Raw genomic sequence first — 22,890 nt, 5'->3', positions numbered from 1 at the left:
TTCCTGCCCAATTTTTCTTTTCTTTATCAGTCAATCTTAGTGAAAACGTTCTTTGAAATACTAAAATAAGTCTGAGATTATTGACATCAGGTATGATCAGGAAATGTTTTTTAATATATGTTGTGCGAAAAGTCTATCAATACAATAAATAAATAATTTTTATGCTAAAAACACTTTATATTTTTATCCAATATCCTTTGTTTTACATACTAATAATACAATAAATAAAAATATTGTAAAGCAATTGTGGATGCTAAAAGATTGCTGCCCAATTACAGCAAAATTCTAATATTATGCAAGGGACATGGCTTCAAAGAAAGGTAAAAATAAGTTATAAGTTCTATGTTTTCAACAAGTAAAAAAATGATTGTTATCAGTTTTGAACAGAAAAATAAAATAAAGAAAAAAGTTCCGGGTCTGAGATTTTCCGAATTTTGATTTTCCAAAAATTGGTTTCCCATACCGTATTACAAATTCAACCTTTTTTTTTTTTTTTTTGCATGTGTTTGTGAAACATTATTAAAGTTTTAGAAGTAATGATATAATAAATTGATTGATTGTTTTGAAATAAATTTCAATAACAATTTACTTATACTTTGAAGCAAAGGACTGACCTTAAAACAATCAGATGATATTTTGAAATTAAATATTTGAGCTATATGTGTTGGGGTAGTGTGGTATTAAGAGGCATTTGAAGTTTACACAAAAAGAGAAAATTCTGACACTGCAGTAACATTTTTTGATTTTCTTATATGTGAAAGTAGGTTATGAGAAAAAAAAAAGCAAAAATCAGTGCCCAAATATATAAACTAACAAAATAATAATAATAAATATATAACTAGATAAATGGTAATTTTTACTTTAATTTTTTTTTTTTTTTTTTTTTTTGTTAGAGTAAAGATTAATAAGTTAATTTGTAGTATCGGGTGACAACCCTGTGAGAATATTAGTTATTTATTTGTTAAGTTGTATTTATTTTGTTTTTCCTTTTTATGCAGCCAAATCGTACATATTACTTGGAAGATCCTGAAGGAAATGCTTTGAAATGGTGTCGAACTATTGAAGAAGTTCGTAAAGCAACTTATTCGCATAGCTCCTAACCCTAGATTTAAATTAGCACAATTATTAAATTTACAAATAATTCTCTCAGAATCTTTGTACAGTAATAAGGAACAATAATATTTGATTTTCCAAGCCTTTTACTGAAATTCATTTTCAGTTATATGGAGAAAAAACTCTGCTGGTGGTTATTATATATGTATGTTATCCTTTTATTTATTTCCTAAAATGTGTAAATTTTAGTTGAATTAAAAATGATTTGTAAATTTTGTATGGATTCTTCCACTGCAATAAATTTTAACAAGAATCTTCAGACTTATCAATCACTTAGTTTAATGATTATTATTAGAATATTGATTTAATTTCTATTCTCTTAAGTGTAAGCTAGAATCTTAATTTTGTCATGTGCCTTTTTATTTTCATTCTTTCATTTTTTATTAACTTAAATTTAATTCTATGCCAATACTAATAGTTTCGACATGGGAAAACAGATTAAATGTGTAGAATCTGGAAAGTTCATTAAAATTTCAAGCTATGCTGTGTTTCAAATATATTTGAAGATTATAATAATTGCATGTACAAATCTTTGAATTGCTTAAAACATTCAGATCTTAGCGTTTCCTTAAACTAGTACAATAAAATTGCTGACAAAAATCAGTAATACAGTTGAACCTGTCTGTCTCGAATGTCGAGAGTTCAGAAAAAAAATTGAGAAAGACAGGTTTTGAGATATGGAGGTTTTGATTTTTACATTTAAATCTAACAACTATGAGTTGTTCAAGCAATGCATGCACTGTCAGTAAACTAAATACAGGGGTGATTGTGTTCCGATATTTTACCGAATTTCCGGTATTTTTATGTCCAAAAATACCGAAATTATGGTTTTTTTTTTTTTTTTTTTTTTTGTGCTTTTATCTCCCTACTACCGCAATTTTTTTAAATTATATAATACTCATCAAATATACCAGCAAGAGCCTTAAGATGGACACCTATCCCTTAAGATGGACAAATGTCAAGATAATTTGTATAACACCAGCTCAAAAGTAACTTTGTAACCCATTAAAAATTTAATCAAATGTACACACAATATTTTGACTCAGAACTATTTAATACTATGGCCAAAGATTACCCCCCCCCCGTTCTCGCTTTGAAACTTTCAAGTATTTTTTGATGAACTCACAATCACCCCTGTAAATAAATGTATAATGTACAAAAAATAAAATTAGTTAATTAATCAAGTGAACAATTTCACATTCAAGAACTGGTCTACTTCCATAAAGTGGTATAACAACTTCCAGGAAAACAATAATCCAGAATTCTTCTGATCCTTTTCTTTTACTGCCCTACTGCCCCCTACCTGCATTCTTCCTGCCCCCTACTCTTTCACTCACCCTTTTTTTACTTTGCAGGAGGAGTGTTTTCATTTCGTCACTTTGGATTGACATGTTTCATCTCTCCTTCCCCTCATAGTATTGTGGGCCATCTGGTGTGTTTGCACCTTGCATTCGCCCTGTCCCTCCCCTTTTCCTCTCCCTGCCCCGATAGAGGCTGTCTATTATCCTCCATTATTTCTTATTTTAGGCTTATCTCCTGCATACTTTTGAACTCTAAACAGTGAAAAAACAAACCCAAAATTGTTCTTCAAATTTTTGCAGCAGCGAATTTTGAATTTTGAAAAATAAAGGTTTTGAGCATGAAGTATTCGAGAAAAGCAGGGAAAAAAGCATGAGAAATTAATTGAGATTGCTGAGGAATTTCAGAAATCGAGATATGCAGTTTTTCGAGATACACAGGTTATGAGATAGACAGGTTCGACCGTATATTATGAAAATGAATTCATCATATGGTATTTGCATCTCCTCTTAACTATGTTTTTAAGTAAATAGTAGATAGTTTAAATGAAAGACAAACTAATCAATTGCCGTTTAAGAAATTTGATGAAATGAAAGCGTACTTTTGCAATCTTGATTTGCTGCTTATTTCATATTTTCTGACTGCTGTAAAAATTTCAATTACTCATATTTTGTAATTTGAAACTATTTTTGTAAATTTTTAAGAATATTATGTAACTGCATTTGAATATAAAATTTAGTAGTTTCTAACTTATGTAAATAGAAATTTAATCTTTAAACCTGAATATGTTCGCTGGTTGCATGACTTTGGAAGAATTCTTAACATGTTTAAAACTTTCATTCATTTTTCTTCTGCTTAAAAATCATTCATTTATTTGAAAAATTGAAAAAGTTTTCACTTGCTTAAAATGTTTTCACTTGATTTGGTGATACTATGTTACATTCCAGATAAATATTTAAAGGATTTAATGTTCCTTTGCAACTTTTCTTATTTGAAAAGTTAAAATATTTTTGTCGTTATAAGAAAAAAAATAAGGTTCAATCATCAGTAAAGAAAAAGATGTGTTATGTTAATAAAATTATTCTCCAAGCGTTTTTGTTTTTATAAAAATTTCTAGAATCTCTAGCATTGTGTATTGTTGTTTTTTTTTTTTTTTTTTTTTGAAAATAAGTAACAGTGGACACACCGTTATGGCATGATTTCCAGTTCTAATGTCTCAGTTATATATCCATAATCCAAACTTAACTCTCTTATCATTTATATTTGCTTTTATTTTAAATTTAATTACGATATGTCGTTGCCTCAGTGCAACTAAGATATCTTAGGGTTATTCCTGGGATTAGATGCCTTACTGTTGCTCTGAGGTAACGATGTATTGATAAGTAATTATTAAATACACATAGCATTTTTCCAGAGATATAATTTTTGGTATGGGTTCAACTGAAATAAAACTGCTTAAATTTCAAAATTTGCCTACATTTAGAAAAGTAATAAAAGGAACTAAACCAAGTTTTATTTATTTATTTATTTATTTTTAAGAAGAACTTCTGCGTAGTCTGAAATTTTTTTCTGACTTTTGTTGATCATTAAAGAGATTAGGATTTTCCTGTAAAGAATTGGATTTCAAGAAAGCAGTATAGAACATAGTAAATATATTTGAAATTTGCTTGAACCAAATTCTCCAGCTTCACATTAGCATATAATCAGTGATCGCTGATTAGTTCTAATTAAGAAAGAAGAACCCAAAATTATGCAAAAACTTACAAGGCAAGAATTCAAATATACTCTTGAAAAATTGGTGAAGATATGGACAACATCTTTACTAATAATAAAGCTGAAAGTCTCTCTTTCCGGAGGATTTGGGGGGGATGTCTGGATGTCTGTGACGCGCATAGCGCCTAGACCGTTCGGCCGACTTTCATGAAATTTGGCACAAAGTTAGTATGTAGCATGGGGGTGTGCACCTCGAAGCAATTTTTCGAAAATTCGATTTTCTTCTTTTTCTGTTCCAATTTTAAGCCCATTTTTCACAGAAATTTAATAAAATGGGAAAGAATCTTTATCTTCTTTACTAATAATAAAGCTGAAATTCTCTGTCCGGAGGATGTCGGGATGTCTGTAGGATATCTGTAAGATGTCTGTGACGCGCATAGCGCCTAGACCGTTCGGTCGGTTTTCATGAAATTTGGCACAAAGTTAGTTTGTAGCATGGGGGTGTGCACCTCGAAGCGATTTTTCGAAAATTCAATGGTTCTTTTTCTATTTCAATTTTAAGAACAAAAATATTAGATGGAGGAGTAAATTGCGAAATTATCATAACCTGGAACCGTAACATGGGCACAAGCCAATTGGCGAGATACGAAATTATCATAGCATGGAACCGTAACATGGGTACAACAAGGCCGTATCCAGAAATTTTTTTCGGGAGGGGCCCGGATTAGCACATTGCCCTAACACACACACACACATATAGTATATATAGACACACCAAACGCATAAAAATGTTAACATAGAAGATTTTTGTCTCTATTTTTAATGATTCCACTGTTTGGACTGTTGTTATTTTAATTTCTTATTATTTTTCTTATTCACCTTGTAGTGGTAAGGATAACAGGAGAGTGTCCCTTAAAGTCGGATGTAGAAGATCCATAATTTCAGGGGGTCCGCGGGTTTTTCCCCCCGAGAAATTTTCGAAAAAAAAATCTGTATTTTGAGGCCTTATATTAGGTAATTGAGACTACAAAAATATGAAGAAAAAAAAACAGGCAAATAAAGTCTTTTAGAAGTTATACATTCTTTTACAAATCAAGATCAAACAAAATAAAAATTGCTTGCTCGACAAATCATGGAGGAAAAACGAGAGAGGAGAAAAGAGAAGCACTTCATCATCTGCTCATATCGGCTTTTAGTGAAGTTCGTTTTTGATCACTCCCCCTACCCCCACTTTTTTTCATTAAATGCCCTACAGTATGAAAATTGTACAAAATAATTTAAAAGAAATGGTGTAGACATTCAGAAAATGAGAACGGAAGAGTAATATTCTGGCCATTTGGACAATTCATACTTTATTTTCTTGATACGATACAAAATTTGAAGAACATTTCAAGGAATTTCAAAAACTTAAATAATTTTCAAAGACTCTCGAACAGTTGAAATTATTTGAAGCTCTTTATTTACACTTTTCAAAAGTTGATTGCACAGTCTTACAAAATGATTATAACTTTGTAAGACACCCCTGTTTTAAGTTTAAAATAGATACAACAAAATATTTCTCGAAACAAACTTTTTTTTTTCAATCACAAGTAGTGCAGAAAATGAAAGAGGGTAGAGTAAGTGTTATTTTTTTTCTCATACTAAAGATATTAATAGTATGCAGTAAAAGTAAGAAAAAAAAACAAGCAATAACAAAAGAACTTCCATGATACTGAATTCGGCATTAAATAAATGCAAGACAAGAAACATATCAGTCACAAAAATGATCTTGAAAATTATGCTACAAAAACGCGAGAATCGTGATTTTTGCATTTTTTACTCAGGATGTATCAAGGAGCTGAATTTGGTACATCTTGGTAACAAGATACTCGCCTAATCGGAAACTAGGGGCCCAGCCTTTGGGGAGTCCCCGGCTCGAAATCAGTACAGTGTAAGTTACAGAGGGGAGAAGGGACATCTGTTGGCCCAGGCCCGAGCTTAAATGGGGCCCAATATTTTTAAACCTAGGGTTGAAAATATGGGTAAACAATATGGAGGGGGCCCAAAAAAAGCATTTGTGACAGCCCCAAAATTTCTGTGCACGCCCCTGGAGGAGGAAGTGCACAGAAGTCAGTTTGGTAGACTTGAAAAGTTTACCGAACTGACAAAGGGTCTGCCTTAACCCTGAACTGCCCTGAATTGAATTGGGAAAGAGAGCAGCAAGTCCTAATTAAAAGTCTGAATTTCAAGTGTGCCTTGCAGCTAATGAGAACTAGAACTGCTTTTTCTGTATTTCTTCAAAATATTATACATTTTGAATAGTAGCAAAATTAAGAATAAAAAAAACTTTGTCATTTTCCTTTTCTGACATTAGGAATTTAAACAAAACAAACAAAAAAAAAAACCTTTTGTTTTACGGTACAAAACATTTCGGGTTTCGGGGGGGGCCTGGGCCCGTCAGGCCCCCCCTCTGGATACGGCCCTGGGGTACAAGCCAATTGGCGAGAAGATTCACCATACATTATTTGTAAATATACAGACGAACCAAAAGACCTTTTAATTTTTCTATTACGGGCAAAGCCGTGCGGGTACCACTAGTAAGTAATAAAATATGTTGATTTACCAAAAAGTGGGAAGTTGCTTTTTTTAAGAGATTGAGTTTTGCACGAAAAAATGAAATGTCTCAATTTGTAAACGGAAGAATGTTGGCCCAGAAATCCTTAAAAACCTCAATTACTTTATAAAAAGTAGTTTTAGAAGCTTTTTCTTGAAGTTTTAATGATTTTGTCAGTAATTATTAATGATGGTCAAAACAGCCTACCTGAAAGACAATTTTAAAATTATTTTATTAAAAAGGTTCTTTTTAATGTTTTCGTTCTTCTGGTTCATCATTTTGAAAATGCAATCTTTTGCACTTGTTCCAAAAATTTCGATTTTTTCCATTTTCAGTTCAACATTTTGCTAAAATATCAAGGAATTAAATTTTATTTTATTGTGATTAAAACTTTTACACAAAACATTTTTTAACAAATTTAAATAGGGTGTAGAGTTTGAGTTTACAAATGTTAGTTAAATGCTGAATTGCAACAGCAATTTTACTTTTCTTTCAAGTCAGTCAAACCTCCCTATTGTGCCACCCGAATTTCACAACATGCGATATGTTACGCTACTTTTGCAAGGCATCATACAATATTGCTGTTAAGTGGCTCGAGATTTTATGACAGTGCTTTATTGTGACACTCCAGTTCGCATGACAGTTTGGACTGTTTAGACTTCATCAAATTTTTGTTTACAACTGAAGTATTTTCAATAAAATATTGAAAACATCTGAAAATGCTTATTGTAGGAATTCCTGATCAAGTGATGAAACATTTTGTTATAGACCATGCATACCACCTTGAGAACTAATGCCGGGAGAGGAACATAGTTTCTGAAAGTGGCAGATGTGTGTTAACCTTAACTAGGGCTAGGAGACTCTGTCCTCATAAAGGTAGAGGGTTAAGAGAGGGTGGAATGGCTTTTCCTGCATCGGCTAGTGTGGCAAAAAAAGGTGGGGGGAGGGGGCAGGTAAGTTGGGCAAAGATGACTCAAAAACAAAAAGTGTGCATTTGAATTTTTCCTTTATAATGGATTAAATGACCTCTGAAAAAATACCCCACAGTTGAGCCCTTTCTTCAATTCAATGCTGCATTTTAGTTTTTATGCAGTAATAATATGAGAAAAATGTAAAACGCATGTGTAGTCTATTCTTTTTTCTTTAAACACTTGACTCAATCATTTTTTGATTGATCTTTAATTTTAAGCTTAAAAAATTAGAGGGGCAAAGTCCCTTTACTCTTGGAAGTGAAGGAGCAGTTGCTCCTCCCGCAGGAGCAGCCTATGTTCTCCTCGATGTCCTGCATCCAACAGTGCTAGTATTGACCTGGTAGACATGGGCAGTCCAGAGGAGATAGGGTACTCAGATGCTCTTAGAAATTAATAGTATAGATAAGGAACAATAGAAAAGCCTGTAAAACTACGTTGTAGTTTTATTTGAAGCACAATTGAACATCTCAAAATTGAAAAGCTAAGCTTATAAGAGGATTAAGTAATGGACACTGAACCCTTTTAGAATATTTTCTCTTAAAATGAACGGAAATAAATATTTAATATTAAGAGATGTTGCACGGAAGACAAACACTTGCTGACATCTTGCTTCTAAAAGGGTTATAAAAACTGTATTTAAGAATTGGCTGCTGTAAATAGTGGCGTATCTAGGGGTTGGCAAGAGTGGTTCTCTCCATTGGTGCAACAGCAAGAGGGGCGGCAAGTCTCCAAGATCTTTCAAATTAAAATTAGGGTTTTAAGTAAAATACTACAATGATTTCCCCTTAGAAAACTTTTCAGGAATAGAGCTAGAGAGGAAAAAGAAACTCCCTAATCCACAAAAATAAATAATAATAATAAAACAGGAAATGGAGAATTTTTTGCATTTATAGAGAATTTTCCGGGTTAGCTAGCTCCGGGTCTACACAGCAGTGGTGCACAGGGCCTGATTACCACACATGCTAACTAGGCCTGGGGCCCCACATTTGTTAAAGAATTATGCATAGCATTGCAACGATATGAAAAATACATGTATTTTTTTTAATAAAAAATTGACTTATTAATTGGAAAAAAAACTTCTTTTAAGTGGAATTTTTAATCATTCTGCCAGTAACTAATTTACTTGGTCACGATTATGAGGGGGCCCAAAGGGGATTCATAAATGCACATAAGTGATTTATACATAGTTGTGTGATTAGACAAAGAGGCCTCTAAAAGAGTATTCATACTTAAAAATGTAAATCAAACACTGCATAGTCTTCAGGGAGCCTCCAAATTAATGTGGGCCTAGGGTCTCACTTTTAGTTAGTCGGACCTAGAGTCCCTATATGAAAACTACGTTTTCATATAGGGACTCTAGTCGGACCTTGGTAGTGTATCTGGGACTCTGGGAGAGGTGAAGATCGGCGTTCCGCTACGGATGATCCCACTTTATTGGGAAGGGGCTGACATTTTAATTCTCGATGGGGAAAGGAATAATTTGAAATGTTTTTCAAATAAGATAAATTAATACAATATCTATTACAATTTAAAACAGAAGAAAACTCCTCTCTCAAACATCATCAAAGATTATTAAAAACTGCATTTTTAAAACGACAACGTCAAAAAATTTCCGAGCGAGCGGCCGAGACAATCCATCAATAAGGACCTTATATAGGAAGGAGTTCGGAGATACTCTCTCAAACATTTATACATTTATTTATTTTTTTTTTTTTTAACTGAAGTATTAGAAACTCGAGCAGAGGCAATCTTTGGGGAAATGAAAGAGAGGATTCTGAGGTTCTCTTCCAAAATATTTTGAAACTGAAGTAAAACTTTTAGACTTGTCTTGAATAATGTCAAGGTAAAGGGAGGACAGCCCCCCCCCCCGAAAATATTTTATATCTTGATTAGTTAGAGCTATCTTTCGGCGACTTGAAGAGCGTATTCGGAAGCTGTCTCCCGAAAATTTTTCAAAATAGCAGTCTAAAAACTTGTATTTTGTGGAGATGTTAAAATAAGGGCAGGGTGCTCTTTCTAGAAAAAAATTCAAAAACTTAAGCGTTAAAACCGCAAATTTAAGCCATCTTCTGATGAGTTTAAGGGCTCTCTCAAAAAAAATTTCGAAGCTGAATTGTTTGGAACTCTGCTCTAAGCTATCTTTCTGTGACTCAAGGGAGAGGAAATTTCCGAGAATTGAAGTCTTTTAGGCTATTTTTCGTGATGTAAGTATAGGAGGGAGGGAGAGATTGTTTAGAAAAATATTTGAAACTGGTGTCTTAACAAATGCAAATTTTGTCTATCTTTGGTGAAAATGGGAAGGTGTTTTGTGGATTCTCTTCCCTTGGAAGTGTTTCAAAATTAATAATTTAAATACCTTTATTTTAAGCTGATATATTTTGTAAAGTAAAGGGTTGCGGGGATGTCCTCTGAAGAACTTCAAAAGCTGAAGCATGTAAGAAACAATTTTAGGAAATCTTTCTTGTGGGGGGGGGGGGGGATTTGTGGCCTCTCTTCCGAAAATAATTTGTTTTTTAGTTGAAGTAATGTCGTTAGGGCTCTTTTTTGAAAATTTCAAAAACTGGAATGTTAAAAACACAAATTAGGGCCTTTTTTAATGAACGTAGGTTTAGCGGTCTAGGAAGATTAGTCGCTGTCGCTGAGCACATTGTGCTTATGTCCCCGGAACCCAATCTTCCTATTTCGTTTCAGGAGCTCTCTGGAGAAAATTTCGTAGCTGAAGCATTAAAAATGCTATTTTCGGCTATCATTACGTGACTAATGAAGACTGAGAGGATTCAGGGATTCTCCTCCAGTGGCGCAGTGGGAGCACAAGGCCCAAATGCTCGGAGCAAAGGCCTCTCCAAAATGCTGATTTGAAAGTTTTTCAAAACTTTTCTGTATTATCGAAGAGAAGAAAGAAACGGCACGGGTGGGGGGGGGGGATTTTATTAAATAGAAAATTATTATGTTGGTGGAAATCTTAATTTCTTTTAAAAAGAGGTCTTTGAGTTTTCAATAATTACCCCTCTCTCCTTCCAATAAAACCAAGGAAAAAAAGCCATTAAATTCACGGCTATACGAAAATAATAGGTCTTATTATACGACTATACTAAAATAATAGGTCTTATTTGAGTTTATGCCGCTATCGTTTTAGAATTGGGGAGGGGGGAACCAGTGCCCTAACTGCGCAAATGATGGGCTTGTCCAGGGGAGCCCCAAACTTAAATTTTTGGGAGGGCAGAAATTCTGCCGATTGCAACTCCAAATTGTCGCCGAATGATAATAATTTTGCTGAATAGAATTTCAACTTCCACCGATTTATATGATATTTTTGCCAAATTGTCAGACAAAATTTGCCGAATAAGGAAAAACTTTCGGGTTTCATAGCTATCGAAATAATACGTTTGAAAACTATTGACAAATCTTGTCAAGAAGCTGTTTTGCGATGTTGCTTGAACGGTTTTGCACAGAAACATATTTTCGCTTTATTGGCAAACGTTACCAATAACGTTATGCCTTTCACAATACGTTTTGAAACGTTTATGCTAACCTTCGGATTGTCATCCGATATAGTGTTTGATTCAGAAATCATACTAGCGTTAAAGAAACGTGTTGAAGAACCTCGTTATCACGAAATTCGAGACAGCATGTTTAATGAGTTCTTATTCATGTTAACCGGATAAATTATTCAGTGATTGTTTATTTACGGGACCAAAATCGTTGGAGATGCTGATACTTTAGAGGTATTTTTCTCTTTTTTTTTGGGGGGGGGGGGGGTGTTTTCTCACTATTGTTGGAGGGAGAGGGCGCCATTGCATTTGAGGAGATGGGCATTCTCTACAATTTCTAAATTAAAAACTTTCAAAAGACGTCCTTTTTATAAGGTTTTAAGCCCCACAAATACATAGTCAGTCTGCTTCAGACTTTCAATATGATACCCACTGTCAAGAGGGCTCTATCATTTGCTTGAACCTCCCCAAATAATGTTCCTTGGCTAATTCGGAGACAGTATATTGTTTGCACTATTGGATTTCTCTTCTTTTTAATATGATATCTCGAAGGAAATAAAAGCAGAGCAAGGAGGACTCTCCCACAGGTGCCAAAAAAAGTAAATTACTGAGAATGAGAGCAGAAATGCTTGAGAGATTTTGATTCTCATTTTGAAAGAATCTATCAGTTTTGACGAAATTATTAGCAGAAAAATTTTTTCTCAAAAAATTAGTTCATAAACTGTGCAAATGATTATTCCAGTTTTTTCTTTAGCGCTTGCTTGCCGTACATAATAAAAAAGAAAGTAAAAGGAAGAAAAGTGACATCTTTTTTTTCTCTCTCCTCCTCTCAAGTATCAGTAATTTAAATGTGACGTCACTGTTGCACATTACGTCCGGGCATTTGTAATGGCCGCCGTCATAACTGATGCTGAAGATCAAATTCAAAATGTGAATAATTTGTCAAAATTCAAGCAGTTCAACCTATTTCCGAACAAATAATTTTAGCAAGGAGATACAGGGTGTTGGAAATATTTTTCAGCCGTATTCATACAGTTCCTCTTCGCGAAACTTTCCTATGTTGGTAAATATTTATGTTAAGTTGCTGCTCTTTAAAATTCAAATTATGTAGTCTCATCAATATGTTTTGTATAATTCCAATGGAAGTTAACAGTCACAGAACTTTCCTCCGGTTGAAGAATATCAATTGGTAAGTCTCAAATCTTTCCTTTTTTTTTCTTCTGATGGATAGAAAATCTGGATATTTTTATTTTTTCTAAATCAGTGATATTTACATAAACTAGTTGCTTTTTAAATGCTCCAAATGAGTGGATATATTGACATTTGTTGCCTTCAACCAACTCAGTAAAATTAATTCTTTGTAATTTGAAAACAACGCTCTGGGGCGTGCAATCTTAATATTTGTTTATGTTGTACTATCGTGTCATAACTAGACCTCATTGATAGTAGCGACTGAATATAATAATATTCATGTATCATTTCTTAGACCCTAGTATCCATTCTTTAAGCTGCTTACTTTCAAGCGTAGAAAGATTTCTGTAGAAGCACTTTTTAATATTGGACTGAAAAAATATTGCTGATATTAAACTATTATTACAATCGAAGGGAGTGATTCTTAAGAACGATTTCGAGCTGCACATCAGCAAGGGTGTCCACCTAGGGGGGTGGGGAGGTCATGACGCAGACAGCTATTGAAATTTTTAGGGGGGTGTTTTGAGGGGTATTTTTTTCATATGGGAACTGGGAGGGGTCGATCTTTGCGATACTGGGGGGTGGGGGCACCCCTGACTTCAGAGCAACAATTTGCAGTCTTTGTTGCACTCTGGATGTTGTAAATTTAGAAATTCTAAACAGTGAGTCATTTTATATAAATTGCTCTTTTTCATGTCTGATTTGAGTAAACGTTAATACAACAGATCATCTACATCAGAGGTTCTCAATCTGGGGGGCTTTGCAGAATTTCAAGGGAAGCGTGAATGTTTAAAAAAGAAAAATTTAAAGTAAAATTAGTTTTAATTTGAAATGTGATCTATTTCATGATTTATATGAATATTTTTGGCAGTATTGCCCTTTTTATGAGATTTTTAAGGGAATTTTTCTCTCCATATCTTCAAATCTGGTTTTTTAGCATTAGCATGAATAAAATCAAAGTATCGCCTTTGACATTGTAAATATCCCGAGGCGTGACAGTCTTGTCTAGACAAACAGTGGCAACCCTCCCATTAAATTACCTCAAATCAATTTGCATTTAGTTCTTTCATTCCTTGTGTTAACAACATGTTAAAAGTAGAATTATTTGTAGTGCTAATGTTAAATGTTGTGTATAAACTTATCTGCATTTTCATTTAATAACCAGCTTTAACTATTGTTGCTAACTTCATTTTCATATTTTGATTATACTACTTGAATTGACTACATATTGTAATGTTGGCAAGTGAAAAGAGAGATGTGACCTAGTGATTTTATATCAGTAATATACTAAGGGAGTGCAGCAGTAAGCAGTCCCTGAAAGGTAAATACAAATACGACCAGCAACAGGCTCTAGGCCCAGCTAGTCTGGTCCTAGTCAGTTTATTAGTCCCCAATGAAAATCAATGGCCCTCTTAAAGCTAACCATTCCTTTGCTCATTACTGCCTCTTCCGTAAGCAGTTCCAAGTGCTCACAACCCTACTAAAATGTAGTAATTTTCCCTAATTTCCATTTTAGCTTGAGATTGCCAGGATAGCCTGTGGTTGAGAACCCCTGATTTAGATTGTTGACTGAAAAAAGCTGTATCACTTTGTCAGTGTCATCAAATCAATGGTCGAAAAAACTTTTTTTTTTGTAGCCAATTACAGTATTTTTTGAATTGTAGCAACTATGAACTACTTTCAAAATGTAGTCGCTACTTAAAAGAAAAAAATAAATAAATAAAACGCATATACACGCACACCTTTTGAGGATTGAACAAAAAAATTTGAAAAGTGGTTTAAATTAATAAATTAACTGATTTGAACATGGAACATTGCAAAGAATTAACTATTCTTTGAGCCAATTTGACATTCTAAAACATTTTTTGTTACGGTAAAAAAATATTCACTGCAAAAAAGGATTACAAAGTTGAAAGTTAACAGATTTCAAACTTTAAAATTTTAATATTTTTTTGCCTGTGAATATTTGATTCCAAAAGTGCTAGAAATTTATCAAAACTTTATTATTTTCTTAAATATTTAAAGCTCTTTAATTTCCCCTAAGAAGTAATCTGCATCGAGAGTTGAGATCTAAATGTGTCCTCCTAAATTGGAATTACCTGCATACGTTTTATGGAACTAATGTTGGAGTAATGTCATATACCCCACCCTTGCCGACTTTTTCCTGTTGGCACCAAGAAAGCGTCCCCAAGAAAAGTTGTCTGACGACATATGTCTGTTCTTAGCGATGCTTTTTTAGTGCCAACAGGAAAAATTCAGATAAAAAACATGAACAAAGCACTTTAGAACACAATATATATAAAAACAACATAAAACCACAGCAAAAAACATCGGGAATATTTGCTTCAAAAATATCAGAAACTAGAAAGTTTTTGCACACAAAGAAAAATTACTAGAAAGTATTTAAAATGCTTAAATTAACAAATTATTATCACAGCTCACCAAAGAAATATGTACCAATAGAAATAAAAGCCATTTTCCAACATGCATTTCATCGAACAAAAACTTTTCTCATACTATACTAAAAAAGAGCAAAGCAATTCAATATGAGATGTTTAAAGAGGAAAACATCCCCAAAATATAACTATTTCAGCCAAAAAAATGCTTCGTTATTCAAATTTTGATGTATGAAAAGTAAAAATATCTCGAAAGAACATTCCAAACATAAATAATACAAAAATACCATACATTAATTTGCTATTCAGAAATGCTTTCAAAATACCTACCAAAAATATCGACTATATTTTACATAAAATAACCTTCATATTTTTATAAAATGCTTGAGTCAACTTATTTTAAGAAATTCAGTACCTCAAGGAGGCACGTTTACAGAATATGCCTGAATGGTTCTTGGCATCAATAAGAATTAACTTTTAGGATAAAATAACCATACTATTTTTGTAAAATAAATTTACATGCAGTAAATATAAAGTTAAAAACAACAAGAAACCCTCAAGATTTTGTAAAAACATAAAAAATTTTGGGAGTTTTTTTTTTTTTAATTCTAAAAAAAAAAAAACTTACATTTTTATTGTATAAATCCTCACACTCAGTCTGAAACACAACATATGAAGCAATAATGCCTTAACGAGACACATTGCAAGTTGGATTTTGCTCTTAATTAATGGTCAAGTTTGAAGAAACTGGCATTTTCTAATTATTCATCAAAACACAACTACTGAATTCAAACCAACACAAAATAAGCTTTCCTATAAGGTATATTGCACGAAAAAACAAGAATCTATCCAACGTGGAACCGCTAACAAGTAAACAAGTTTGAACCGATCTAAGATTGCTTTCGGGTTGCCAAACACAGGTTAGTTTCGCCAATGATGCCATGCTTAGAAAATTATCACCTCATTGGAAAGAAAAATATTTCAATTTTGTGCAAAAAATCGGATGTCGCCAAATGGGGGGGGGGGGGGGGGGGGTATCACATCTGTACCTGTTTTATTATTTAGATCCTGAGCTTACATTCACATTTGAAGATATGGTTATGCTATGACCAAAAAGGGGGGGGGGAGAGAGGCATTTTTAGAACTTCAATTAAAAAAAATTTCCTGGAAAAAGTAGTCCCAGAACCCCATTCCTTTATTCAAGATGGTCTGTAATCTCACAGATACACATGACAAATGAGAAAGAGGAGGGGAGTACATGTGTGTCAATAGTCGAGCACAAAAAGGGGTCTAAAGCTCTTGATATATGTTTGAAAGTGAAGTGAAAAGCTTTTTTTTGGCTATCTTTAGTTGCATAAAGGGGGTAGTGGAACTTTGCAATCATGACCCCCTTAAAAGATCCACATTTGCATGAGTCTCTAATTCCTCGAAAAAAAAATCCAGCCTGTTTTAAACTTCATTTTTCCAGCTGGTAGGGCTAGGGGTTTTAAGAATTTGTACGCTGTGATGCATCGTCAAACTAACAACCTGATGTTGCAATGCTTTACAATGTTTTTTTGGTTTTTTAGAAATTTTTTTTAGCTCTACTTAAACCTGCCTCAAACCTGCTTGCTTAAATTTTACGTGTAGGAGGTATAAAAATTATATATTATGCCAGACAATTCCTAACAGATTTCAGCACCAGCAAGAATTTATAGTTAAAAAAAAAAGAAAAAGAAACAGAAGTTCAAGATAGCAAAAAATATTGCATACATGTGTTTTGGCATTACAGTGAATCTATTTTTTCAATGGAAAAAGATGTGAGTTTATTGAAGCAAAGTCATGCATTCCATTCACAAGTTCCTTCTTTTTCGACACTACAGCCTAGGGCAGGCCAAGACCGTCTCAATCAGTTTCCTCCATCCCGCCCTGTCAGAAACAGATTTCCTCCATCCATTGAGGCCAACAGTTTTTAAGTCTTTTTCGGCACAGTCGAGCCATCTGGTTGGTGTGCGTCCCCTCTTGCACGTACCATCTGGATCTGTGAATGTGACTTTATGGGTTGGGTCCCTACTACCTTGTCTAAAGAGGTGCCCCAGCCATCTAATGTGATTGGCTTTAATGAAGTAGATAATATCTGGCTGTTTATAGAATTTTTCATACATCTCAAAATTATAGAGAGTGTGCCATCTGTTGTTTTTCTGGATTCACAAGTTTACATCTTCCATTAAAAAAGGGATTCCTTATAACCAGTAGCATCACTATGATGGGCGGTCCACTGTAGGTGACACTCATTTGAAGGATGACAGCAAAAGTGGATTTCAGAGTTTATAAAAAAAATATATATATAAATATATATATATATATACTTTGATTCTAAATATTTCCTCCAATATGTCTTAAATTATATTTAATCTATCAAATTTAGGAAAAATGGTGCCCAATATTGCAGGGAGGGGGCAGTTACATAAATAGGGTAAAATTTTGCATAAAAATGGATTTGCAATTCATATTTGTCTTTTAATTTGAACTTTCGTTTCACCACATAGGTTAAAATAAGTTGTTTCTGAAAATTGTATGAACTTCATAGCACCACATTATAAGTCTTCTTTTTTGGGGGGGGGAAGCGGGGGGGGGGGACCCTACGAATTAGCAGGGCCCGACTAACTAAAAGTGAGACCCAAGGCCCACGTTACTTTGTAGGCCCCCCTCTCTGTTCTATTACTTTAAGTCAATGCGAAGTAATGTTAAAATAATGCTTAACATTTATTTAAAAGAGGAATTTTTACTATTTTTACAAAAATACATGATTTTTTAATGCTAGGCATAAGTTTTCTAAAAATCGAGGCCCCTTAAGAAGATGGGGCCCCAGGCCCGGGCCTAGTTGGCCTGTGTGGTAGTCAGGGCCTGCGAATTAGCCCTTTGGGTGACCCATGCAAGGAACGCCACTGCTTCTAACATCAAAATAGGTGTCTGAAGTTTTTGTAGCTATTTTGGCATTTTGCACTATAAACTGCGTTCTTTTGATGGGTGATTATATGATAAACTTTGTTCATCAATATATTTTTCGTCAAGAGCTAAAACAAAATTCCTTTGTTGCATGTTTTAGGAGAAGTAAAGGTCTTTTTTACGCTAATGATACTTCGAACAGCTTTTGTTCAAAAACTTTAATGTAACTAACTTTTTACCCCTTCGTTTTTGAGTCAGATTGACTTGACATGCTGCTAGTTTAACATTGGTGGGAGAAAAAAAAATAAATGAAACGGTAACGATCGTGGATCGGTGTCTGTATATCAGTGCTTGGATTTGTAGCTGTGCAGTATCAGTGTATTGATTTAGAGAAAATGCTAAATCTATTTAATGATGTGGGATGCGGTTTTTTTGTGATGCATCGTCCAGACCTACCAGCTGGTATGTGAAAAAGATTTTCTAATTTAATTGATTTTTTTTTTTCTCCAATGGTATGAAAAATACAAATGTGACGACCAGCAACAGGCTCCTAGGCCCAGCTAGGCTGGTCCAAGTTAATTTATTAGTCCCCGATGAAGATCAATAGCCCTCTTAACACTATCCACCCCCTTGCTCATTACAACCTCTTCCGGTAAGCTGTTTCAAGTACCCACAACCCTACTAAAGTAGTCACTTGGATCCAAGCTGAATTAGATCTATGAAGAACAAGATGGATCCGAGAGAAAATAAATTATTAGCAAAATTATCGGAACCGTTTCTTGATTCACTTGAAGTTTGTAAAGAGGATATTCATTTTTACCTTGCTTAAGATTTTTTGTACCCTACTTGAGACTCTCACCCTGCGATGGTAATTGCAGTTCAGGAAAAAATAAAAATTTAGTTTTTCTCATACACCATGGCTAATATAGATAGGAAAAGTAATTGTTCTTAACATATTATTTTACCCTTAAAAGGTACATGATGATGGAAACCTTATCTTTAAACAAAGCATAAAACAAACTCACATCTTATCTAAACATTATTATTTATAAATCTTAAATTTTTTTGAAAATTTTGAGAACATATTATAATTTTAAGAGTAATCTGAATGGATTCATTAGTTCAGATTGCTTTATTATTAGGTTTTAACAATTGCCTTCTTCACCCCAATTGAATCCATTTCAGAACTTTTGTGAACTCTAAACTGATAAACATAGAAAACAGACAAATTTTAAGAATTTTTCTTCTAAAAAGTATGAAAGTTATAATTCTAGGAAATAGTGGTACCACTGTTTCCTAGAAGTATAATTGCAAAATTGGTGGTTATAGCTTGTGGTGGTGGTGTTGGGGGGGGGGGGGAGCTAGAATTGAAACATAGTGGTTGATAATCAAAATTTGTACTCAAACATTTCTAATTATTGTTAAACTTCTATCTTCATGTGTGATAGGGCTGGGCGATTCATCGATGCCATTGATTGCCAAAAACCGGTGTGCATCCTACACAGGGTCACGCCGTCCCTATGTGCAAGGTTGTGTGGCGAACGATGGCGCCAAAGCCAGAAAGGCGCCTAGCTCTACCGATCAAAAATGCTCTAAATGAAGGGGGGGGGGACTCCAAACAAAAAAGGAAAATGGAACTCTTCATTATATCTCATGGCGGTGGTGAAATTATAGATACTACTCATTGAAACAATTAATCCGTCTCGCTGAGAATCTAAAAAGAAAAATTATTGACTTGTGTCTAAATGCTATTCAAAAGCACTATCATTTACACTGAAAACAAGTGAACACTTCTTAATGTGGAGCTGTGAATGCTATTTCGGTGTGTCTATAGTACACAAGGTTGAGCTTAGGAGGTGCTAGAGATTTGCTATTCCCCGTTTTGGTTCTTGTCCTGAACCTCTTATATTATAATTTGTACAATTATTGTCTTTTAGGGATTTTTAATTCATGGCAATTAAACTGCTTCGTGTTATCATAAAAAAATACGGAAAGCACATTCACATATTATTTAGATTCGCGTAATATTTATGTATTGTAGACAATAATATAGGTTAACCTCTTACTTCCAAAAAGTAACGACTTGACCATAATTACTCAACCTCCCCCCCCCTCTTCATTTCTTTCATCATTTGTGTCCTAAATTTAAAAAAAAAAAGCTTTGGAGTGACTATGTATTTGTTTTGGATATTAAATTCAATGCCTTTTGTAATTGTTATGTACTTTAGAGTTTTTGGACTTGACTGGAAATGATTTCAGTTTCAGATTTCAAGAGAGAATATCCTCTCCTTCAGTTTAGAAATCTATTCAGTACTCTAGTCCTGCTTTGACAGGCATATAACTTTGAATAATAATTTATCAATTAAAGTTTAGAGAAATATTTAGAGCGGCATTAACTTTGATATTTAAAATATTTTCTTTATTCAAAAATACTTAGCACATCAAAGGCAGGGTTCGTCAAATCGGGCTCAGCCCGCACTCTCCCCCCCCCCCCCCCGGTTTTTTTAGGCATACTTGAAAAAACCCGCTATCTCCAAAATGTTGGTTTTTCACAATTTTCTACATTTTGAAGTATTTGTTTCAGAAACAAACTAAATATTGATCTATACGCAGTCCAGAAATAAACATTTCTGGACAGTATATCAAAAAAATTTTTTTTAAATAAATAAATAAATAAAAATAAATAAGCTGTTTAATATACACTTCTCTATTTTGTTTTTTGTTTTTTTACTTAATACAAAAATATGCAATAATTATTTCCATCAAATTCCAAGATTTTTTTTAACTGTTGGGGTAAAATGCTTTGATTAACTGAAAACGGTAACTTTTTTTAACAGCTCAATGCAAGGTTTCCAAGAGAAAAAGTCAGTTTCGATCGATTTTCCGTTACATCCACTCTTACTCGAAATAACATCAAGATATAAAGTGAAAACGTGCACTGTGTTCCGAAATAAAAAATTTACAGATTGTTTTTCTTTTGATAAATTAAATATCAAACATATTTTTTTCCATATTACATTTGTCTACAAAACCTCACCCAGGTGTTAATTATATTTTGCACAAACGTTGATGCATAAAGGCATTAAAAAGACAGTTGAACGACGGCGCCCAAGCTTTGGTGTGTGGGCCTGATTCTACGTCGTTAAACCGGTTTAGAAATTTTCTCTAAACCGTTTCATCGATACTGCTCCGATGTACAGACACTGGTCCAGGGTTGCTGCCATTTTAATCTCTAATTCTTTCACACTAATGTTGAAAAGCAGTATATCAATCCAATCTGGTTTAATAATGAAGGTGCGAAGAGTTACACCTTTATTTCTCCCAAAACATGTAAGAATTGCAGATGTGTTCTTAGTTATAGACAAAAGATATGTTGATCAACTAGTAAGTTTATCATATAGTCACTTATCGGAAAAAAAGCAAAACTTAAGGAGCAAAATAGCAACAAAAAATGCAACATGTATTTTGGTGTTATATGAAGTAGAGTTTCTAGCACAGAAGTCACACAGGTCAGTAACTCAATAACTCGTAGTATCACGAACTCCCCCCTCCTACCCTAAAAAAAAGAAAAAATTTATAAAATGTTTTATGTAAATATGAAATTTATATAATTTTCAGAAACAATTTAGTTCTATTTTTGTGGCGTAACGAAAGTTTGGAAGACATATAAATTCCAGTTTATGCAAAATTTGTCCTAGTATTTGTATTTTTGTTCAATTTGATGGATTAAATATAATTTTAGATATGTTGGTGGAAAGTTTCAGAATTTAAGTATTTCTATTTTTTATAGACTATAAAATCCTCTTTGAGTGTCACCTGGTTCGGCCTTTTTCTCCCGCTACTGATTTCAAGAAACTTTATTTTTAATGCAAGAATATGTGAGCTTTTGAATGGAACACATGACTTTGTGTCCCATTTACTTACGTCTTTTTGCATTGAAAAAACAGGCTCCTTGTAATATCAAAACTTGTCTATATTATTTTTCCCTAACTTGTGCTTTTAGCACTGCTTTATAATATAATGAATTTCTTTCTGGTGCTGGAGTCTGTTAATTCATATCTGGCATGATATACAATTTTTAAACCTTTTATATACTATTTTGTGAAATGCAAACAAGCAAGTTTAATTTAAAAAAAAAAGAAAGAAACCTTACATCATGATGCATCACTATATCGCGATGTAAGGTTGACGATGCATCATGATGTAGAATTTCTTACATCGCCCAGCCCTAACGTGTGACAATTTTCTTTTTATAAAAAAAGAAAATTCTGCTGGTTAACTCAGGAAAAAGGGGAGAGGAGACTGTGGATAAAAAATTGTGAATAAATAGATAACTTTGCACAATGTACATTAGATTTCCTGATAAACATAAAGTTAGGGGTATTCTTTAGCACTTTCACTAAAAGATCAAAATAAAAATTCTCTGAACCCTTTTTTTAAATCGTAAACGTTAAATTTAATTTTAATCATGCATTTGTATTAAAACTGTTCTACCTATACCTATTATTGAAAAATTGGTACGGCCATGTAATGAAAAAAGCTAAAAAGATGCTTTTTTTAAATCTATTGTATGAAATATATTATGTTTATATAAATGTAAATTAATGTCTAAATTTTTGAAGATTAAAGGAAAAAAAATCTGATTTAAAAAAAAATCCAAGGTAAATTTTTAAAAATTCGACTTTTTTTTATTAAAAAAATTAAAACAATCACAAACCCTATTTGGAGTATTTAGTGGAGTTCAGCACAGTTTTTAAATTGCTGTTGTTAGCAAATCATTTAACTGACATTCAACTTTTTTGCATTTCTATAAAAAGGGTGTATATATTAGAAAATAAAAATATTAATTCATATTTGTTTACTTAGAGCAATCAAAACAAAACTTTTTATGTAGATTTAAATGTTTTACTTTAGATATTCATTTACAAAAAATATCATTTTGTTTTCTTTGTAGACTTGATTTGGCCAAAATACTGTTAAATGACCCAGAAGTAAATTAATTAGTTCCTACCGCCTGCGCGAGGTAAACAAAAACATGTTTCATTCAGCAGGGGTGCACACCCCTCTAAGAGCAAGGGCGCAAAGCCCCTAAATATCGCTAAGCCCCCCTCCCCCCAATCAGAAAAATACCCCTCAAAACACTCCCTGAAAAATTTCAATGGCGCAATCTGTGATATAACCCCCCCCCCCCATAG

General features: G+C 33.3%; 1 protein-coding gene across 1 annotated transcript in view; it reads left to right on the top strand.

Annotated features, from left to right (window-relative positions):
* The window catches only part of LOC129223362 (3-phosphoinositide-dependent protein kinase 1-like), a 33,609-nt gene extending 31,706 nt beyond the window's left edge, over window positions 1–1,903 (top strand). Inside the window, 1 exon segment of the mRNA XM_054857940.1 lies at window positions 999–1,903. Coding sequence (XP_054713915.1) covers window positions 999–1,100 — 102 coding nt within the window. The 3' untranslated portion in view covers window positions 1,101–1,903.
* The last annotated feature ends 20,987 nt before the right edge of the window (window positions 1,904–22,890 follow it).

This window comes from Uloborus diversus, chromosome 5, assembly GCF_026930045.1.
Source record: "Uloborus diversus isolate 005 chromosome 5, Udiv.v.3.1, whole genome shotgun sequence".
Lineage (NCBI taxonomy): Eukaryota > Metazoa > Arthropoda > Arachnida > Araneae > Uloboridae > Uloborus > Uloborus diversus.
The sequence above is the reverse complement of the archived record's forward strand: the minus strand, read 5'-3'. Positions and strand labels throughout refer to the sequence as shown.